Source organism: Myxine glutinosa, chromosome 3 (genome assembly GCF_964187855.1).
Source record: "Myxine glutinosa chromosome 3, kmMyxGlut1.1, whole genome shotgun sequence".
NCBI classification, from domain to species: Eukaryota; Metazoa; Chordata; class Myxini; order Myxiniformes; family Myxinidae; genus Myxine; species Myxine glutinosa.
The window spans coordinates 185,434,026-185,450,684 of NC_136263.1; the positions used below are offsets into that span (position 1 = coordinate 185,434,026).

Consider the following 16,659-nt stretch of genomic DNA (forward strand, 5'->3'; position numbering starts at 1 on the left):
CACATTCAGGCTTTGAACCCATTGGCTGGACAGCTGGCCTGAATCCACCCCACTGCTTTACACCCATTGGCTGGACAGCTGGCCTGACTCCATCCCACTGCTCTACACCCATTGGCTTGACTCCACCCCACTGCTTTACACCCATTGGCTGGACAGCTGGCTTGACTCCGCCCCACTGCTTTACACCCATTGGCTGGACAGCTGGCCTGAATCCACCCCACTGCTTTACACCCATTGGCTGAACAGCTGGCCTGACTCCATCCCACTGCTTTACACCCATTGGCTGGACAGCTGGCCTGACTCCATCCCACTGCTTTACACCCATTGGCTGGACAGCTGGCCTGACTCAACCCCAAATTAAGCAGCACAGATCGGCAGGCCTTGCGCCTGGATGTTCGTCCATGGCCCAGTGCAATTGGAATGACCTCCCGGTATATGACCACAATGTGCTATATATACACATAAGCCATATGCATGTTTTTGCATCATATGTGTACATTTGGTTATTTCTATCATTTTTGGCACATAATAAATATGTGTTTACTGGTGCAAAATCTTCCAGACTTTTTCCTCTTTACCGTTATAACGTATTGAACTGAAGCTTGGTAGCGGATGTGTATAGCAAAGCAATTCACCCTCTTGCTTGTAATAACTGCTTGATCTTGCTGCGTTTTAACAGATTTATTTTATTCTTTTGTTTTCATCCCATGTCTGCCACAGCAAGTCCTACAGCAGGCAGCCGCTGAAATGGGACGAAATGCTCATATCACTTCCAACACCGGTGTGAGTAATATTTGGTTATCCTTTGATGGCTTAAAGTGAAAACTTTCTTGAGTGCATAGTTGGGCGTTTTCACTTCCTTGTGTACATTTGCTACTTTGTGCCAAGATCTTGTAACTAAATGTCAACAGTTCAAACTTCAAATCCTTATTGATCTTCATTTGCTTGCTATTAATCCTCTGCCCATGCCCTTAATGATGTCTCCCTTTGTCTTTAATTAATTATTTTACTTTTTTTTTTTAATCTATCTTCTATGATGTTCTTGTTTTTATTTTATTATTTTTCTTTGTCTTTGTTTTGACCCCCTCCCCACCTATTTCATCCCCACTCTCAAAATGACTACGCCTAAACTGTAAGAATTTCTAATTAGGCTTCCAGTGAGGTTGCCACTGGAAGCCTATTGTTCTTCAAGGATTATTATTATTATTCTCACACATTTTGTGGAGATTATTCTGAGAAAACCATTATAGCTAGCTCTACGAGACTTTAACTCATTATAGATACCAATGTAACTTAGTGCATCATTAATTTTGTTTTTCCAATTTTGACTTGCATTGGCCGCAAAGCCTGGTGTTGGCTTAGTGGTTAGGGTGCCGGCTTGGGATCCTAGGATCCTGGGTTCGAATCCCGGTCGATCGCTGAATTAACGCCAGGGGGGTTGACTCAGCCTGTCATCCTTCTGAGGTCGGCAAATTGAGTACCAGCTTGCTGGGATGAATGATCACGGTGTGTACCCCGGTTTAGAATAGGTACACTGTATCCCTGCATCATGCATCAACGATCATGCATCGTAAGAGCGTGACCAAGGGTTGGCGTCAGGAAGGGCATCCGCCCATAAAAACATTGCCTCAAACAGGGAACCATGATTGTCATGGGGCCCGCAAGGCTAAACCCCCGCTCTAGCGGGGAAAATGGCCTTAAAACGATCATTCATTCATTCATTCATATTGGCTGCCATTGCCTGTGACATCATAAACTCTTAACATCTTATCTCCAGAACTGCTGAACGGATCAATGCACAATTTCACAAATGTGAACACCTAGCTATGGGGATAAAAGTTTGCGCGGGAAAAAAGAAAAAAGAAAAAAAAGTCAACCTTCACGTGGTTTGGTGGCCATATTGAATTTAAAAATAAAACTTTAAAAACCACTTCTCCGAAACTGCTTATCTGATCGATACGAAACGTGAAACGTGTTTACTTTCCGATGTGGGAAAATATTTGCAAACTATGACGTCATCGGTCATGTGGTTTTACCAGAGCCAAACCATAATTTTCAGATATAATTGACTACCAATGAGCAAAATTTATCAAAATGATGACGTCATCAGTCACGTGGCATGGCGGCCGTTTTGCCTGGAATGCTGTCATCACTGCTCGCAGTTGTAGTTATTATTATTATCGCTAGAATACAAGACCTGTCGCTTCGCCGATGGAAATGCCAATCTTTGCTGCGATGGCTAATCTATGGGGGAAGATAAAAAAAAAAGGATTCCTGGGAGATCCTGCTCTCCGTGCAGGGATAACCAACGTCACGTGTTGGCATTTTCAGCTTTGACACGCGTGTCCCTGTACCCGTAAAAAAAAAAAATCAAATTTTTTGGGGGATCACAAACGCTCCCGAGAGTTATCTGAATCCACCGTAGTTGGATTTATTGAAATCCTTTAATCCGTTCTGAAGTTATAACACGACAAACCAACAGACAGACACGGCTCCTTTTATAATATAGATTACTATTATTTGTGTTTTAAAATATCAATGCAACCTAAATACCACAGTAAAGTCGATGGCACGCCATCGCAAATCCCCATGCTTCCCAAGTAAAGCGTAGTTGAAAGATGGCAAAAAGTGACCCGATCACTTAAGTTTAAAAAAAATTGTTTGACCCCTTTAACTGCAGGTTCTCACCCCCTGGATACCCCAATACCAAAAAGCCGTTACATATTTCATACGTACCCCAATGTTGATTGCACATACAAAGTTTCATTAAAAACGTCTTAGAATGTGCCCGTAATTAGATTTTTCGGTATCTGACCTTTTGACTGGGTGAGGCCATGGTGATACTGCTCTGGTAACTTCGTGCCACGTGTTGATTATAACTAGCAAGTTTGGTGAATTTCTGCACATAACTACCAAGTTTGGTGATGGCCGGAGACAATTGCAATATCCCCCACTCCTCCCCCACCCCCACCCCCACCCCCACCCCCTCGCCCTTCCCCCGGTTTTTTTCTTCTTTTTTTCCAAAAGTGTGGGGATAATAAAACTTTAAATGGTATTGCTCAGCTTTTGCGTTTTCATTATCGATTGATTAATTGTCCTTTTTTTTTTTTTTTTTTTTTTTTTCTCGTATGTTTGTTTGTTTGTTTAGGTGGATGGGTCTTTAGAAATCCAAGTGAACTTTGGCACACATCCTCTTATGGTAAATTATTTGCTTTAATCACTTATTGTCACGATTCCTGTATTGAGATTTTATAATAATCTTCTGCTCTTCTTTCATCACTCCCTCCCACCTCTACTGTCAGGCTACAGGTGAGGCAAGGCTGTGCCTGGTCACCACACAGCGACTGCTGCAGGATCTTTTGGACGTTATAAGGCGGCTTGAGGTCAGCAAGGACACTTGTAGCACTTAAAATATAACTTGCAACTTTAACTTCTCAAAACAGGAAGAATGGGATGGTTGTGCTAAGAATTGTCATGATCTCTCATTTATGAATCATCTCAAGTATTACTTTTATGTCGCTTCATGTACCACTGTACCAGGGTACTTGACCTGAAGTTTTTATTTGTTTTACTAATTTTGCCCATTGTTCTTCTGCCATATCCACACCCAGTTAATTAAATCTTTCATTTTGGTTACTTTATATGCACCAACCCCATTTTCTGGCTTCCCGAGATGTTAAGGGCCAAATTTACGAAAGGCGCTTAGTGAGCGGCGTGCTAACATGTGCCTAACCCTTAACCGCTGACAAAAACATTGTTGTACGCACACATCTAATCGCCCATTTAAGTTGCAATTTACGAAGGGAGATAAACAGATTGTTACGTATTCCTCCCCGAACATCGGTTACGGTGCCCCTCTGTCTCGAGCCGGGAACACGGCAGAAAGGTTTATTTTTAGCGTTCTAATAAACCATGGTAAAACCACACCAATGCAATTGTAGAACAGAACAAGTAATTGTATTAAGCACTCTCACATACACAATAATAACACTCTTAAAGAAAGTGCAATGAAAATATCACTTGCATCAAATGAACAATACATATGATGGTACCATCATTCCCCAATGCTCTCAAAGCAATAAACTCATGATACGCCAAACATGAGTGGAATGTAACGTTCCCAAAGTCTGTGCACGGATCCCCACGCTGGTTGAAGTCGTGCAGAACGACGAGAACAGGCAGGTATTGGCACGGCGGCGGACGAGGAGTTACGAGGTCGATTATGAGATTTGAGCTGATATGGAAACCAACGGCGATCAACACAATGATGTCGATATGGGAATCTGAACGACAAAACAAGATGCTCCAAGCGGACAGCCTCTTCGAGGACAAAATGGTGTATCGGCCTGTAATGGAGGCCCTTGCTCCCCCTCCAACAATAACTCGCGCTTGGTAATAAAACCGGACACGCAGGTTTAATTGCAATCGCAATATAGGATGATGCCGTGGGCAAACCCTTTCACGGGAAGCCTCAACTCATTCGCGACCAATATCAAAAAAGTCCGCTCGCAGCCTCAATGCGATTCACAGCTGTATCTCTCTCATGGCCGTCTCCTCCTCCTTATTCTCTCTCTTCTCTTCCTGCTTCTTTGCCGTGTTTTTTTCTTTTTCCTCCACAAACATTTATTTTTGCCTTTTTACTAAAGTCATCTCCATTTCACACAAAAATCTTGTCAACAATATTACCTGAAACTAAAAATCCTAACAGTATATAATAACGACAAAGGCAGAAGTGATGGATCCGTAACAAGATAAACCCCCCGTCACCTGTCCTTGGAGATGAACTTTGAGTTTCCAAATGGAGCTCTTCATGGAAATTATTCACAGAAGACGATTTGTACAACTTTGTCAATCTTTGAAGGCGTCCAGAATTTTACTTGTTACTCCCACGAGGGAGGTGTGTGTGTGTGTGTGTTCGTGTGTGTTCGTGTGTGTTCGTGTGTGTTCGTGTGTGTTCGTGTGTGTTCGTGTGTGTTCGTGTGTGTGTGTGTTCGTGAACAAGATATCTGGAAAAGTTCTGAACGGATTTGGATGAAAGTTGGTGGGATGATTGCCCTTGGGATAAGGAAGAATTGATTAGTTTTTGGTGAAGCTCAGGATATTATTCTGGATCCAGGAAGTTTTTTTGGGATTTTTTTTTTTCTGTTTTCCTTTAAAAACCATTTTCTCTGCAATAATTGGAGCGATTGAGAGCAAATTTTCACCATAGGAGGGACTCGGTCCGTAGAATATTTTTATGGTAATTATGACTTCACAGGTCACGTGGTTCGGCCGCCCTATTGTTTTGAGTGAAAAACACTAAAATCCAATTTTCTCCAAAACACCTGAACAGATCGAGGCCAAACTTTGTAAGCAGAATCTCATACCCATGACGAACAAAAAAGTCAGCGAGCATGACATCATGCATCACATGGTTTCAGAGTTATGACGTTTTTAAGCACAAACCTTTAAAACTTAGCTCCTCCCTCATTTGTGATCCAATCGAGGGGAAACTTCACAGATCTGTTCAGCATGTCGGTCTACTAAAATGTCCTTTTGGAATTTGCGATAGGTCACGTGGTTTGGCAGACATCGTTAATTAAATGCAAATAATAAAAACATTTATATCTCTTGAACCACTTCATTGATCGACGTGAAACTTCATACTGTAGTAGAAGTCATGAAGAGTAACAAGTGTGCAAAATTTGAAGATTGGATGTACGGTCTGGAAGCTCGAAGTTGTTATTGCGTGAAGAAGAAGAGTCTTCGACTGTGGACGATTAATTGTTTATCACATGTACAGACTTGCAGGCATCGTTTGACACAATCTCCCAGGTTAATTTGAACCTCAAATAAAATTATAATTCCAGATTTGTCAATGGCTGAGGTATATTAACAAACGAATAAAACAGATTTGGCAAAATTCCAACTTTTAAAAAAAAGATCGCATATTCACCCAGTGTTGAGGCTGCAGAAGAAGAAACCTCGCATGGGCTTCCCAGACCAAATAAATAATTCTGGTTCTGGCTCTGCGATTTTCAGGTTTATTACTCCCGCTCGGGAGTAATGCATTCAATCGTGTCCGTCTGTGTCTGTGTGTCTGTGTGTGTGTGTTCGTGTGTTTGTGAACAAGATGTCTGGAAAAGTTCTGAACGGATTTGGATGAAAGTTGATGGGATGATTGCCCTTGGGATAAGGAAGAATGGATTAGTTTTTGGTGAAGCTCAGGATATTATTCCGGATCCAGGAATTTTTTGAAGGATTTTTTACCATTGGAAGATTGGGCTCAGCAGCGGCCACCCACGGCGGGAGTATGCGCTCTACTGAGTGGCGTTCTAGTTAGCTGCTGTGTTTGTGTGGTTTATCGACTATGTAGATTTATGTTCAATCCCATATGGCTGCCAAAACACGTGATTAATCACGTCATCAATTTAATTCTTCCATATCATTTTTGTGTAGATCATGCTCAAGAAATTTCACTGATCGGGTCAAACGTTCTACTTGTCTAATTATGATATCATAATGAAGGCACTGATGACAACATCATGAATACGTTGTTCCCCATGGGGTACTTGACAATGAGATGTTTCAATTTTTTCCATGGAGCGGTTTCGGAGATATAGAGGTGCACATTTTTTTGTTTTTTTCGAAGATGGCGCCCATATCACGTGACACATGCCGTCATAATTATCATTAAAAATTATACAGGAGGAGACGCTTCTATGGTGAAAAGTTCTTGGCAATCGGACCAACGATTGCAGAGAAAAGCATACTTGTTCTGTGTGGACAAACAGACTGACACAAACAAACACCCAAATGCAATATCCTCTCCTCTGGTGATGTAATAAAATGCTCAATGAGAATCGATTGAATCTTTAAAAAGAATCATTTTATTCCCCCTTCATTTGGAGGCATGTGTGCCCTATGCAGCGATTATGTAGCAATATAACTTCGCTAATCACGTTAATTTTGGCTTTCTCTTTGGGACGGCAGTGGCATAGAGCATCAATGTCGCGCACCTCCATGGAATGACGTGTTCACAGTCATTATATCTGTATTGCAGAACATTCTTGGCAACAAGTGCATAGTATTTTTTAATTAGGAATCCTTTTTAAAATTGGAAGCGAATGAACTTTTGGTATAGGACCGTTGTGGTTTCTGCGCTTGACTACTCCAATGCAGAAATGGTTTTTGATAGGGTTCCGTACGTCTATCAATCCTTGGTTAACGTTAGTATGGCGCAATGTTTGAACACTTGGAAGGTAAGTGTTTGAATTTTCTGGAGCTTTGTAATTGTGGACAAATGTCTTACCATGTTTGATAGAAATGATGTTGCATTTTCTTTTTTAACGCCTTCACCAAAATTTTTCTCAACTTGAATAAAAATATCTTGTTTTATACATTTTGGCGATATTGACGAACACTTGTGGAAGCCCTACCATAATTTCGTGAAGAATAGGTGTTATTGCTGGCAGCCTGGCTAAATTCCAAAATCCTGCCATTATGAGCTCCAGTCTGACTGCCAGCTGATTTTTGAAAGGTTCGGCCCTGTCTTCTTGCATGCTCTGTTCTTCTCAGTTCGTATGCAGCACAAAGCTACAGGGTAGCATCTTTGGCTCAGTGAGTGGCTGTGCTGCTGATGCAGTGCCCTCTGCTGGTTAGGGCAGGAATTTGTAATATGGTCATGGTGCAGAAGATAGCTCACCAATTCTTTGCGAAGCACGCTCTGCGATGTTCCTCCAAGGAACGACACATAAATTGATGATTCACCTTGCCTGTGAATCACTGGAATGACAGTTTATATTCATACTTCAATTCAAACAGGCCGGGATTCAAACCCAGGCTAAATGGTTTTGAGGTGAGTGTGCATACCTCTAGGCCATCATGTAAGCCTTTCTTGCTCTGTGAACCAGTGACTTACCCCACAAGATAAGATTAATTAGGGTGGTAATAGTAGTAGTAGTAGTAGTATTACTTTTTATTTCCTCATATTATTGTTTATTAGATGTCTTTTTTGTTGTTGCTTGTTTTCTTCCAATTGTTCGTTTAAAAAATATATATATTAGGGAGGAGCACCTGTTGAAGCACCCATGGCAGATGCTGATGGAGAGCCTGGGCAGTCTACAGAAAATGCTCCTTCTGGAGAACCATCTGAAGCAAGTAGTGAATCAACGATGGGCGTTGGAGAACAAGGTCCTCGTGCAGAGCAAACAATGGGATCCGATGGTGCAGCGTCACAAGAATCTACTGCACCTCCTGCGAGGTACAAACATGAGTATTGTGGGAGAGTGAGGAAATTGAGAAATCTCAAGTGTTCAGAGTTCACGTACAATTTGAAGCTTAACATCCAATCTGTTATCCCCTCCTCTTGCATAGGCCCACAGAGTTGCTGCAACTCCTTGCAGATGTTCAAGATGCTCGTTCTAGATTGGACCCACACTTGCAGCGCTATCAATCTTTGTTGGGGACAGCTGCCAGTGCAGACTACAACAACAATGTACCGATCACAAAAACTACGCCAATTATCTGCTATGCTGAAATGCTTTTCTCATGTGGCTCGGGGGAGATCATAACTTAAGAAAAGATCATAACTTTTTCTTCCGCTACCCCCCCCCCCCCCCCCCCTCCTATGCAGACTGAGGGCCGAGAAGGAGACCAGCGTACCTTGAATCTTGTTGCAGATGCCTTCTCCATTCTTGGTAGAATCTTCGTTAATTTGTCTCGCCTTCGCTGTAACTTGGATTCTTCAGCTCCCCGTGCACTATTTGTTCCCCCCGGATCTCTGGAACAGTCTCCTGCCCTCGTCCTGCCCCCTGGCTTACTCATGCAGGTCATTAGCCATCTTCTTGTGATGAAGACTCAATATTTCTGAAGCATTTGATTATATCACGTTGAAAGCAGGAAAAAGTCGAATAAAAAGTTTTTTTTTTTGTTTGTTTGTTTTTTTCGTGTGGAAGGAAAGTATAATTTCATTGTATGAATTCTAATTCATCACTGCTGTAGTTTAGGTATTGTAGTATAAATGCTTCATTGGATGTTCTTTCCAGGTTGGAGGAGCATTATCTGGTGCAGCTGCTGCTGGGGGGCGACCGACAGAAGGTCAGGCTGGTGGCCCAGCCACGCAATCAACACCTGGCTCATCAGCTGAGACTGGTGAGGGTCCACAGGCAGCCACCGACGGGTCAGCAGGTCAGGGCCAGGCGTCCGGACCCCCTCGTTTTGTCCAGATCAGACATCGGCTAGACCCCATCGTCATGATGCGCTACTTCCCAGGTAACATGGCCCAGATCTTTTGTGAACCCCACCACAATTTGCTCCTGTTTCTCTAGTTGATGCCAATCCTGACAAAAAAAAAATTGGCAATTTGCATCTAGTCCCTTTTGAACTTCAAACAAAGCAAGTTCTCGTGTTAAATTTTTTTTTTGTAATTGGATACCTTTGTTTTCGTTTCACAATTACAACCTCCTTGGTAGACCCTAAAGTTAATCAAACTTGCTCTGGAATCGAAGTAATCTAACAGTGTACCCTTATTACTCGAACAATAAACAACGCTCCATCTACAGATGGTTTATATCCAAGGGTGCTAAAGGAAAATGTAAAGTATCCGAGTGTAGTATTCGAGGCATTTAGCACGAATCAGATGTTCTGTACTCGTGCATTAAACTGTGGTATTAAAAAATGTTTTTTTCCGCCACATCAATTACTTTTCTCAACCAGTTCATTTGTGTTTCTCGTTATTTTCAACCATCTGGAACCCGTGAACGAAAGAGAAACTGATATTGCAAAACTGAACTGCAGTGGTATTGATGGTGAGGTTTAGTTTCATAAACCACGACACGCAAAGATAAATATTACTCGATGCCCGTTATTGCTGTAAAAACGATATGTTGCCACTCGTATTGCAGTATTTGATGTTTACATTTGATAATAACTCAGGATTTATGTGGAATATCTCACGGTAATGTGATTTGGCTCAATTTATAATTTGATCTGATTATTTTCAAGTATTCATTCCACTGTAATTAAACAAGGCAATTCTCTATGTATTTGTGTTTATGTAGATCTGAAAGTCATAGAAAACAAGAAAAAGAGCAATCAGAGATTGCAAACCCTCGCCAGTATGTATTTTCAGTGGTTTTAAGGCTTTTGGGTTAAAACAAATATGGCGGCTGAACCACGTGAATGATGACGTCATTATTTTTTTCCTAAACTAATTTATTCCTAAATTATGCTCAAGAAATTTCATCTTAATCGGATGAAGTTTTGTACTTGTCAAATTATGACGTCATTTTGGAGGCACCTATGACATCATTAACATGTTTTATTTCCCGTGGAGAGTTCTTTACAATGAGCCATGTCAATTTTTTCTATTCAGTGCTTTCGGAGATATAGAGGTGCAAAGTTTTTCGGTTTTTCCAAGATGGCGGCCGAACCACGTGACCGATGACGTCATCATTATTTTTTTTTTTCTCCACTAGTTTATGCTGACATGACGCTCAAGAAATTTCATCTCAATTGGATTGTTTTGTACTTGTCGAATTATGACGTCATAATGGAGGCACCTATGACATCATCATTAACATATTTTATTCTTCATGGAGAGTTCTTTACAATGCGCCATGTCTCAATTTTTTCTATTCAGCGCTTTCTGAGATATGGAGGAGCAAAGTCTTTCGGTTTTTCCAAGATGGCGTCCGAACCACGTGACCTATGACGTCATAATTATCATTTAAAAATTCTACAGGTGGAGTTGCACCTATGGTGAAAATTTCCTGTCGATCGGACCAACGGTTGCAGAGAAAATCATATTTATTCTGTGCGGACAAACAGACAAACAGACAAACAAACGGACTCAAATGCAATACCCTCTCCTCTGGCGAGGGTAATAAACATGGCTGGCCAGATATCCATCAAACTTTGCATACTTGTTAATAGTACCCAGGGTAACCCCCCAGTCCCATTCGAGGGTGGGGGGGGGGGGGGGGTTGGAGACGACTTGTCATTGTTCCCAAAGGGTGTGGGTGTTTCCGGTACATACAAATTCGACTTGCGACACAAACTATTTTCTTCTTTTTTAAGTTATAATTTTCTGCTAGAAAGGTGAGCAAAAATTAATTTATGTTGCCAAATGCGCACAGCAATGTTTTATTGCAAGGATTTCCCACAAGGCTTTGCATGATTTACCAATATGGTGGTCAGTTGCTGATGTTGATGAATGTCATCTTGAAAACCTACACGGATCGAGATGGGACACATCAGCAATACTCTAATGCAAAGGAGCAGGTTGTGAGGCCACATAGATGAGTGAACAAAGCATCACCTCTGAGTAGTAGGCTGTATAAAGCCGGTGCAGTTCCGTATTGTATACAGTGCCATCAGAAACGATTCACAACCCTTGACCTTTTTTCACATTTGGTTGTTACAGCTTGAATTTAAAATTGATTGAATTGTTATTTTTTGTCAATGATCTTCAAATAATAATAGCCCATAATATCAGTGGAATTTTGAAATAGTCACAAAATAATTTAAAATGAAATACAGAAAAATATAATTTACATAAGTATTCAACCCCCTGAGTCCATACTTCATATAAGTGCCTTTGCCAACGATTCCAGCTTCCAGTCTTCTTTGGTATGTCTGTATAAGCTTTGCACATCTGGATTTGGGGAGTTTCTCCCATTGTTCCTTGCAGATTTGTTAATGCTTTGTCAAGTTGAATGAGAGAGTGTCGGGGCAATCTTCAATCTTTCCATCGATTCTCAATGGGATTCAAGTCTGGACTTTGGCTGGGCCACTGAAGGATTTTCACGTTCCTGTTCTAAAGCAATTCCAGTATTGCTCTGGCTGTATGCTTGTGGTCATTGTCCTGTTGGACCGTAAATCTTCGCCGCAGTCTGAGGTCTTTTGCACTCTGAAGCAGGTTCTCCTCAATGATTTGCCTGTGTTTGCCTCCATTCATTGATCCCTCTATCCTTGCACGTCTCAATCCCTGCCACTGAAAGCTTCCCCATCGCATGATGCTGCCACCACCACCATGCTTCAAGGTAGGGATGGTGTTAGATGGGTGATGAGCTGTGCTCGGTTTCCACCAGATGTAGCGCTTTGGATTCAGGTGAAAGAATAAAATTTTCGTCTCATAAGGCCACAGAATCTTTTGCGTCATGCTCTCAGAATCTTTCACATGCATTTTTGCAAACTCCAGGCGTGCTGTCATGTGCCTTTTTCTCAGGAGTGGCTTCTGTCTGACCACTCTCATAAAGCTTAGATTTGTAAAGTGCTGCAGAGACTGTTGTCCTTCCAGCAGGTTCCTCCAACTCTGTAGTTCTGTCAGAGTGGTCATCTGGTTTTTTTTGTTACCTCCCTGACCAAGGTCCTTCTTGTCCGGTTGCTCAGTTTGTTCGGACAGCCAGCTCGCGAAAGAGTCTAAGTAGTTCCATATTCTTTACATTTTCTGGAAGCTCACTGTACTCTTGGGAACTTTCAACACTCTAGAAATTGTTTTATATCCTTCCCCAGATCGATGCCTCATAATTTTATCGCGGTGTTTTAAGGACAGTTCCTTGGACTCGATGGTAGAGTTTCTGCTCTGACATGCACCGTTAAATGTGGTCCTTTTATAGAAAGGTGTTTTTTTTCTTCTAAATCATGTCCAATCAATTGAATTGGCTACAGGTGGACTCCAATCAAGTTGTGGAGACATCTCAAGGATTATCAAAGGAAATTGGATGCACCTGAACTCAATTTGGAGTATCATAGCAAAGGGGTTGAATACTTATTGATTCAAGACATTTCAGCTTTTCATTTATTAATTGATTTGTAAAAAAATAAAAATAAAATAGAAAATAAGTTCTGGGGTGATCGAGGCGGCGATCTTCACGGTAATTGCAGCCTTTTATTTCCACACCTTCGGCACATCTTGAACATTAATCGAGCAATTGTGGAAACCCACAGCCAGTGGAAACCTTTGCAGTTTTTGTTCTTGCCTGTGCCAGTGATCTTGAAAAGATCCTGGAATGCTTGAAGAATGTGACTGAAGATTTGTGCAAAGGGTTGTGCTTCCTTGTAAAAAGAGAAATATTTTTGAGCTTTTCCATGGAGGAAATTTTAGCTGAGCGAAGAATATTCAGGGGTTTTTTTGAAGGGGGAAATTATTTTTCTTTGCAAATTCTACATTTTCAACAAATATTCATCTATGTTGCCATTGTTAGATATTTGGGTATGCATGTACACTTAGCAAGGAGGTTGTATTATAAAAACGTTATTGCAAGACTTTTCACAAAATGAACCATTCTATCCTTCCACATGTTTAGGTATGAATGGAAATTTTGCAGCAACGTCAACAACACAGACACCCACAACGCAGAACGCTGGCGGTAACATCCCGCCCAATGTGAGCTTTGTATACACAACTGATGGAAGTGGCAGCGGGCAGTCGGGCACCTCCTCGCAGGCCTCAACCACTACTGCAGCACCTACGGCCAGTAGTGGCCCCGGTAAAAAAAAAAAAAAAAGAAGTTTTTATTATTATTAATTTTTTTTTGAGCTGTGGCCCCATGAGATTGGTTGGTGATCAGGAAATCAACAACTGCTTACTCTGTATTTTATTTATTTTGCCTTTATCAGGAGGAGCAACATTGTTTCAAGTTCCACCCCCAGAGCTCATGCCTGGCCTTATCCAGATCTCGCAACAAATTTCCCAGCATGCTTTGGATGCATCCAATGGTGCGTACATTGTCCATGGTGATTGCATTTATTATGTGATAGTAATGTTGTGATTATTTCACAATTGGATACTTTGGTGTGAATGGAGATCTCAAAAAGTGTAACACCTCACTACTCCCCTCCTCCCTTCAACCAGGTCAAGCCAGGTTCACATTTCAGATCCCTCACCGAGTCATGCTCTCCCCCCAGCTTGCCCCCACACGAGGGATGGCTCCATTTGCTGAACAGCGTGCCACCATGCCACAGGTAAATGGGCGTAAGCACATTCTTTACGTCTGTCCCTGTGCATTTTTATTATTTACAACATTTATTGGTACATGTTACATCTGGGTGTTCACCATGATCTTTGATGTTTACATAGGGGGCAGACGTTGGTGCAGAGAATCTGGCAAGGATGATTGGTCGAATGATGGGACAACTTGTAGGCAGCCCCGCAGGTATGGATAGTGTAATGTTTCAATCTGAGCGTTCGTCTTATGATTCTTTGCCCTCCCTTGTGAATCCCAAGTAATAACGTTAGTTTTTCTGTTATTTCATAATTATTTTCTTCTTTCATAGATGACACTAGACTGTGGGGTAGCATCATTTGGTGAGGGCATAAATGTGCCACTGTAGGTTAGGGCAGGAATTTGTAATTTGTTCAGGGTTCAGGGTGCAGGCGCTGGCTCGCCAACTCTTGGTGAAGGATACCATGGGATCTTTAATGTCCACCAACTAATACCAGCAAACTGGACGCCCAGTTTAACGTCCATCCGAGGGACGGCACACGCATTGATGAATCGCGCTGCCTGTGAAGCTGGTTTGGTATTCAAACCCAGGCTGGGCGGCTTAGACGAGCGTGCTTACTTCAAAGCCATCCTGCAATCTAAACGTAATTAGGTTTACTCTCCATGAAATGGAGAGTAACCTATTATTACTGCTAGAGTTTTTCTTATTATTATTCTTCCACCCTATTTTGCACCTCCGAAAACTTCATAATTAAGTTTCTCAGCAACCGCTGGTCGGATTGACAGGAAATTTTCATCAAATGATCGGCTAGGCTCGTAGAATTTTTTAATGCTAATGATGACGTCGTAGGTCACGTGGTATGGGCGCCATCTTGTAAAACACCTTCAACTTTGCCCCTCTGTATCTCCGAAACGGCTCAATGGAAAAATTTGAGGAATGGCTCATTCTAAAGAACTCTGCAATGGGAACAAAAAACATGTGTATTGAGTATATCAAAAATGCTAACGTTAAGAAGTTAGAATTCGTCAAACACAGTTTTTCTCCCCCGAAAAAGAGATTTTTCCCCCAGATGCTTAGTTAAAAAAAACTCAGAATGTGAAAATTTTCGAAGTCATACGTCACATGGTTCGGCCGCCATCTTGTTTTCCGTGAAAAAACACAAAAAACCCTTTTTCTCCGCAACGGCTAAACGGATCGAGCCCAAACTTGGCATGCGTATTCGGATACCCATGACAAACAAAAAAGTCAGCGAGCACGACGTCATCCGACACGTGGTTTCAGAGTTATGACGTTTTCAAATCTCAAACTAGAAATGGAATCACCTCCATAATTTGTGGAGGTATCGAGTGGAAACTTTACACAAATGTTCCTCATGGGGGGATGTTTAATCGTTACTTGAGACGTTTTTTTAAGTCACATGGTTTGGCCGCAATAAATAATCGAAGTTAAATTTTAAAAAGCTTGTAACTCTTGAACCACTGCATGGATCGACTTGAATTTTTAATGCAAGGTAGCTCTCATTGGGTGGAACAAGTGTGCAAAATCTCAAGATGATTGGATGTACGGTCGCGAAGCTAAAGTCTTTATTGTTGAAAGAAGAAGAAACACACCATTTTGTCCTCCCAGGCCACATCTCCCAGTGCTTTTGCCATTTTCAGTTTTAATTTCCTTTAAAAAACATTTTCTCTGCAATAATAGGGCCGATTGAGATAAAATTTTCACCATAGGAGGGACTCGGTCTGTAGAATATTTTAATGGTAATTATGACGTCGCAGGTCACGTGGTTCGGCCGCCATCTTGTTTTTCGTGAAAACACGAAAACCCCTTTTTCTCTGCAACGGCTGAACAGATCGAGGCCAATCTTTGCACGCAGAATCGCATGCCCATGACGAACAAAAAAGTCAGCGAGGGCGACGTCATCCGACACATGGTTGCAGAGTTATGACGGTTTAAAGCATGAACCTTTAAAACGTAGCTCCTCCCTCATTTTTGATCCAATCGAGGAGAAACTTCACAGGTCTGTTCAGCATGTCAGTCTACTAAAATGTCATTTTAGAATTTGCGATAGGTCACGTGGTTTGGCAGATATCGTTAATTAAACGATTTTTTTTTTTAAAAAATGGATATCTCTTGAATCGCTTTATTGATCGACGTGAAACTTCATACTGTAGTAGAAGTCATGAAGAGTAACAAGTGTGCAAAATTTCAAGATGATTGGATGTACGGTCGCGAAGCTATAAGTCTTTATTGTTGAAAGAAGAAGAAACACACCATTTTGTCCTGCCAGGCCACGTCTCACAGTGAGTGCGATTGCCATTGTAAGTTTTAATTTCCTTTAAAAAACATTTTCTCTGCAATAATAGGGCCGATTGAGATAAAATTTTCACCATAGGAGGGATTCGGTCTGTAGAATATTTTAATGGTAAATATGACGTCGTAGGTCACGTGGTTCAGCCGCCATATTGTTTTTCGTGAACACACGAAAAACCCTTTTCTCTGCAACGGCTGAACAGATCGAGGCCAAACTTTGCAAGCAGAATCGCATGCCCATGACGAACAAAAAAGTCAGCGAGGGCGACGTCATCCGACACATGGTTTCAGAGTTATGACGTTTTTAAGCATGAACCTTTAAAACTAGCTCCTCCTCATTTTTAATCCAATCGAGGAGAAAATTCACAGATCTGTTCAGCATGTCAGTCTACTAAAATGTCATTTTAGAATTTGCGATAG

The 16,659-nt window shown here is 41.6% G+C and overlaps 1 protein-coding gene across 8 annotated transcripts in view; it reads left to right on the forward strand.

Moving 5' to 3' along the window:
• Positions 1 to 16,659, forward strand: part of BAG6 (BAG cochaperone 6) — a 58,064-nt gene that overhangs the window by 12,948 nt on the left and 28,457 nt on the right. For 2 of the 8 annotated variants that reach the window (XM_068102925.2, XM_068102926.2), the window contains exons 5-15: positions 721 to 783; positions 3,149 to 3,199; positions 3,303 to 3,383; positions 8,046 to 8,242; positions 8,356 to 8,476; positions 8,615 to 8,809; positions 9,027 to 9,252; positions 13,290 to 13,472; positions 13,603 to 13,701; positions 13,838 to 13,947; positions 14,063 to 14,138. In XM_068102925.2, the coding sequence (XP_067959026.2) occupies positions 721 to 783; positions 3,149 to 3,199; positions 3,303 to 3,383; positions 8,046 to 8,242; positions 8,356 to 8,476; positions 8,615 to 8,809; positions 9,027 to 9,252; positions 13,290 to 13,472; positions 13,603 to 13,701; positions 13,838 to 13,947; positions 14,063 to 14,138 (1,402 nt within the window). The remainder of the gene's footprint in view (positions 1 to 720; positions 784 to 3,148; positions 3,200 to 3,302; positions 3,384 to 8,045; positions 8,243 to 8,355; positions 8,477 to 8,614; positions 8,810 to 9,026; positions 9,253 to 13,289; positions 13,473 to 13,602; positions 13,702 to 13,837; positions 13,948 to 14,062; positions 14,139 to 16,659) is intronic. The other 6 variants (XM_068102928.2, XM_078774832.1, XM_068102927.2 and 3 more) reach the window with 3 other exon arrangements.